The sequence below is a fragment of the Bison bison genome, unplaced genomic scaffold, assembly GCF_000754665.1.
Source record: "Bison bison bison isolate TAMUID 2011002044 unplaced genomic scaffold, Bison_UMD1.0 scf7180017864508, whole genome shotgun sequence".
In the NCBI taxonomy this organism is placed as follows: Eukaryota; Metazoa; Chordata; class Mammalia; order Artiodactyla; family Bovidae; genus Bison; species Bison bison.
This window is the reverse complement of record NW_011495064.1, coordinates 3,547,708-3,552,869: the sequence shown is the minus strand read 5'-3', so window position 1 is coordinate 3,552,869 and position 5,162 is coordinate 3,547,708. Positions and strand designations below refer to the sequence as shown.

The window sequence follows — 5,162 nt, the reverse complement described above, 5'->3', positions numbered from 1 at the left end:
CTTCCCGCGCTGGGGAACTGGGCCGACAGGGGGCGTCCGTCAGTCGGGCTCCGCCACGCTCCCAGAGCCTCCGCTTTGTTTGCATTCAAATCCCCGGAGCTGGGGGAGGGGAGAATCGAGGGGGAACCCAGGACGGGGTCCCAACTGGACCCTTTGCTTTGGGGTGAACAGATCCTCAGCTTCTGTGTCTCTGTGCCCTGGAGGGCCGAAGCAGTGGAAATTAATCCAGATGGCCTGCCCCGGCCGGGGTCCCGGCGCGATCCCTGAGTTGGGAAGGCTCATCAGACCCCGGGAGAGCGCAGCAGGCGCTGGCCCTGCTCCGGGCGCCCCCGCGGTTCAGGAGGAACCCCCCGACGCTCCCCACCAGGTCCTTACTTGCCCCTGCACCCGCCTGAAAGCGCCGCAGGAAAGATCCCTGAAGAGACCAGAGATCTGTCCCGCGGCCCCTCAGCCCGAGGGCTGGTGTCTCCTAGGAGGCTGTGCGTGGAACAGGATGAAGCCCCGGTCCTTTCCACGCCCATCCCATTCCACTTCCTGCCTGCCTTCTTGGGCAACAAAGGGGCCTCGGGAAGCAGGGGGCCCAGCTCCCGGCCCCACTTCAGCCCTGTGATGTGGAACGGGGTTTTGGGCTCTGCCCGGCTATTGTCTGCGCTGGGGGAGGGGAGAGGCTGGACCGCGACCCCCGCAGGCCTGATGCACCGAGTCCTCTCGGGGGCCTTTCCTACCGCCTGCCCCACTTACAGGTTCATCCCCTTTGGGCTGACTGGAGCCCCAGTAGGGCCAGGTCCTGATCGCAGAGGTTATTTTAAGAAGTCCTTCCAATCTGTCAGGCCGGAGTGGGGGAGGAGGAGGGTCCTCTCTTTATTTTCTTAAACAACTTCCTGTCGAGAAGTGGGGGAGGGCCGGAGGACCTTTGAGTGTCCACTCTTCCAGCTGACTCAGCTCTCCCCGCTCCCTCGGGGAGACCCCACGGTCCTTTGGAAGCTATGGGGAGGGAGGCCAGGTGCGGGAGGACACTAGGTCGTGGCTCCCAGGGCTGGGGCAGTGGGGGGAGCCCTGGGAGGCCCGATCAGATCCTCTGTTCTGTCAGTGCCTCCTGGCACGGCTTGTGTGGGCCCCCTTCCGGTCTGTTTTCTCTGGCTATGATTCTGACCCTTTCTTTCCCCCAGCAGGGCAGCTGGCCTGGAGCTCGGCGCCCGGGCGTGTGCCATGGCCCCACACTGGGCCGTCTGGCTGCTGGTACTGGAGCTGTGGGGCCTGGGCCTTGGGGCTGAGGTGTGGTGGAACCTGGTACCCCGGAAGACGGTATCTTCTGGGGGTGAGTGTCTGAAGGCTGGGGAGCAGAAGGCCAGGAGGGACTGCTGGGGGAAGATGGGTGCTAAGTAATTGCCTTCTGGAACGTCTGGCTTCATTCTGCAGTTGGGCTCAAGGCCCTCATGTATGTGACACAGCTTTCTAAGAAATATGAGTGGCTCTAGGAACCCATAACTGGTCTTCTAGGCCAGGATCTGGGGTGGCCCTCCTTACGCTTAGGACCTGGCTGCCTTGTTATCCAAGAGTGATCATTCTTCACCTCTCTCCCCACATCTCACTTCTGGAATTATCCCTAGCACTGAGAGCCTAAAGAGAGAAACCTGAGCCGAGATAAGCACGAAGCAAAGGGTGTTATTGCCCACTCCCAAGTCTTCAAGCTCTGTGCCCCCAGGAGCCCCCTTAGCAACCCTGATATGATAGACTCCCCCTTCTGCTGACCTGATACGCGTGCCATCTGATGGCCCTGGGTGGGGTGTGTGTGTGCACATGCTCCTGTGGGGGAGGGGGTCAGTGGGCCTGACAGCCCTTCTGTGCACACACACCTGGATGCAGAGGTGATGTCAGGTGTTTGTATCATCCGTGCGCTCTGGGGACCTGGGATGAGCTCACCTCCCACAGGCTCCTCGGTGCTAACGACGCCCTCCCTTGCCGGTCTGTGTCTGGGCCCATCGTTGGCTCCAAACACTAAGGGTGGTTTAGGGGGACCCTGAGGACAGTCCAGCAGCTGTTTTGGGGGTTGACGTGGGAATCCTGTGGCTACATGAATGTCGTGGCACCCTGCTTGACGGATGGCAACAGGTCTCCCCAGCCCCAGGCTGCAGCACTATCCCTGGTCTCCCAGCCCGATTCTGTCTCCACATCCCATGGCCGGCTCTGCTCGTACCCCTAGCAGCCTGCATTTGGGACCCACTGGAGGGAAGGGTTCTCTAAGACAAGGAACGCTCTCAACTTCCGTCCATCCTGCCCAGCTGGATCAGGAGCCAGGGCAAGGCTGGACCCTGGTGGGGGCAGTGGGCAACAGAGCAGAGAAGGAAGTGGGGGCGGGATGGGGAGGTGGCTACTGACCCTGAGAGTGAGAGCCATCAGTCTGATGGTTTCCTCTGGCCGGAAGCTGTGGCTGAGATATCCTTCCTTCCTCCTCTCCAGCCCAGATTTGCCTCCCTGGGTGGGGAAAGCCAGGGAGGCCTGGGTGGAGCTGTCAGAGTCAAAAGCCTATTCAGAAAATGCCCTTTATTGCTGGTCAGAGGAGCTTGGCTGGCATCTGCTTGTGGGGTGCTGGCTCTAATGTGCGGTGACCACACTGGTCAGAGGAGGGCTAATTCTGGGGGAGAGGGGATGCCTGGAGTCCCGGGAAGGTCCACTCACCCCAGCCCTGGTCACTCCGGCCTTGTTCCTGCAGAGCTGGCCACGGTGGTGCGGCGCTTCTCCCAGACGGGCATCCAGGACTTCCTGACGCTGACCCTGACTGAGCAGACGGGGCTCCTGTACGTCGGGGCCCGGGAGGCCCTGTTTGCCTTCAGCGTGGAGGCTCTGGAGCTGCAGGGAGTGGTGAGAGGTGGGGGAGCGGGAGGCACATGGGGGTGAGAGAGGAAGGACCTGTGGGCTTCGCTTGGACAGGCTGTCCCCTGGGCTTGGCCGCCCCCACCCCATCCTCCCCGGTGAGCATGTCGCTTCGCTCACGAGTCTGCAGCACTCGCTGGGACCGCTGTGCTGGGGGAGCGGGGGCCCTGGTCCTCTCTGGAATAAGCTCCCAGAGAGTGGGGACAGTGTCTTCTCACTTGGAGTCCCCATGTTGCTGCCACGAGCCGCGCTGATGACACATGCTTGGTGTGTACCTGCAGCGATGCTGACGCGTTCCCTCCCTGTCCTCAGATCTCATGGGAGGCGCCAGTGGAGAAGAAGGCTGAGTGTATCCAGAAAGGGAAGAGTAACCAGGTCGGCTCTCTGGGACCTGCTGGCGGGCGGGGGGTGCATGATGCACGCTCTGTCTGCTCCGTCCCAGTGCTGGTCTGGGTCCTGGGGTCCCTGTGTTCCAGGCACTCAGACTCACAGATGCCTCTCTGTCCCCAGACGGAGTGTTTCAATTTCATCCGCTTCCTGCAGCCGTATAACGCGTCCCACCTGTACGCGTGCGGCACCTTTGCCTTCCAGCCCAAGTGCACCTACATTGTGAGTGCTGCTCCTCTCCCCCAGCCCCCAGGCCCTCCCCGTTGCATTCTCACGGCCTTGTCCCCACCCCTAGGACATGCTCACCTTCACCCTGGAGCGGAGTGAGTTTGAGGATGGCAAGGGCAAGTGCCCCTATGACCCGGCCAAGGGCCACACCGGCCTCCTTGTGGGTGAGTGGCTGTCGCATTGCAGGTTGGGGGTGCCCAGGACTTGTTCCCACTCTGGGACCACGTGGCCTGAGTGTCTGCACCTCGCCTCTGCATGGGCTGACCCCGTGTCTCCTGTAGACGGTGAGCTGTACTCGGCCACGCTCAACAATTTCCTGGGCACGGAGCCAGTCATCCTGCGGAACATGGGGCCCCATCACGCCATGAAGACCGAGTACCTGGCCTTCTGGCTCAACGGTGAGACCTGAGAAGCCAGCTGGGTGTGGGAGGCACCTGGAGGGCCCGATGTCTGGGCTGACACACCCCCCCTTCCCCCCAGAGCCTCACTTCGTGGGCTCCGCCTACGTCCCGGAGAGCGTGGGCAGCTACACGGGGGACGACGACAAAGTGTACTTCTTCTTCAGCGAGCGCGCTGTGGAGTACGACTGCTACGCCGAGCAGGTGGTGGCCCGCGTGGCCCGCGTCTGCAAGGTACAGACCGCCGGGGCGGGCGGCCCTGTGTGCCCGGCAGCCCAGCAGGGCTGACCGGCCGTGGCGTCCCCTTGCTGTTTGCCAGGGCGACGTGGGGGGCGCGCGGACGCTGCAGAGGAAGTGGACCACGTTTCTGAAGGCACGGCTGGTGTGCTCCGCGCCCGACTGGCAGCTCTACTTCAACCGGCTGCAGGCGCTACACACGCTCCAGGATGCCTCCTGGCACAACACCACCTTCTTCGGGGTTTTTCGGGCGCGGTGGTGAGTTGGCTAGGAGCCCTTGGGGGTGGGGAGGAGCGGGTCTGTGGGTTAGGGATGGTTGATGGGGCAGGCCTCTGGGGGAGGTCCTAGGGGTCCAGGATGATGTTGGGCTCCCGCCCTTTTCACCACCCCTCCGTGAGAGGTGCCCCCAGTGGTGCTTTGAGCTGCCACCACATCACACGTGGCCATGGCCTTCTTGTGCCTGTGGGCCCTCCCTTTCTGCTGCACGCCCTGAGCTGTGGGCACCCCAGCTCTGACCCTTGGGGTCCCTCCCTTGCTGTGACAGGGGCGACATGGACCTGTCAGCAGTGTGCGAGTACCAGTTGGAGGAGATCCAGAAGGTGTTCGAGGGGCCCTACAAGGAGTACCACGAGCAGGCCCAGAAGTGGGGCCGCTACACTGACCCTGTCCCTAGCCCGCGGCCCGGCTCGGTGAGTTGTCCCAGGCGGGGATGCGCACACGTTCTCCGCTCTGGTGCCTTGCCCTCTGGGCTGACAGCTGCCCCCCAAACCCTGCCCACCCCCCCAGTGCATCAACAACTGGCACCGGCGCCACGGCTACACCAGCTCCCTGGAGCTGCCTGACAACATCCTCAACTTCATCAAGAAGCACCCGCTGATGGAGGAGCAGGTGCGGCCTCGCTGGGGCCGCCCCCTGCTGGTGAAGAAGAACGCCAACCTCACCCACCTGGTGGCGGACCGCGTCACGGGGCTCGATGGGGCCACCTACACCGTGCTGTTCATCGGCACAGGTGGGTACGGGCGTGGCAGGTGGGGGCCA

General features: G+C 63.1%; 1 protein-coding gene across 1 annotated transcript in view; it reads left to right on the top strand.

Moving 5' to 3' along the window:
* The window catches only part of SEMA4C (sema domain, immunoglobulin domain (Ig), transmembrane domain (TM) and short cytoplasmic domain, (semaphorin) 4C), a gene marked incomplete at its 3' end in the record, with an annotated part of 8,964 nt that overhangs the window by 1,920 nt on the left and 1,882 nt on the right, over positions 1–5,162 (top strand). The window contains exons 2-11 of the mRNA XM_010829854.1: positions 1,173–1,318; positions 2,714–2,862; positions 3,187–3,249; positions 3,385–3,483; positions 3,557–3,653; positions 3,771–3,887; positions 3,970–4,121; positions 4,207–4,382; positions 4,669–4,813; positions 4,911–5,133. Of these exons, the coding sequence (XP_010828156.1) occupies positions 1,210–1,318; positions 2,714–2,862; positions 3,187–3,249; positions 3,385–3,483; positions 3,557–3,653; positions 3,771–3,887; positions 3,970–4,121; positions 4,207–4,382; positions 4,669–4,813; positions 4,911–5,133 (1,330 nt within the window). The remainder of the gene's footprint in view (positions 1–1,172; positions 1,319–2,713; positions 2,863–3,186; positions 3,250–3,384; positions 3,484–3,556; positions 3,654–3,770; positions 3,888–3,969; positions 4,122–4,206; positions 4,383–4,668; positions 4,814–4,910; positions 5,134–5,162) is intronic.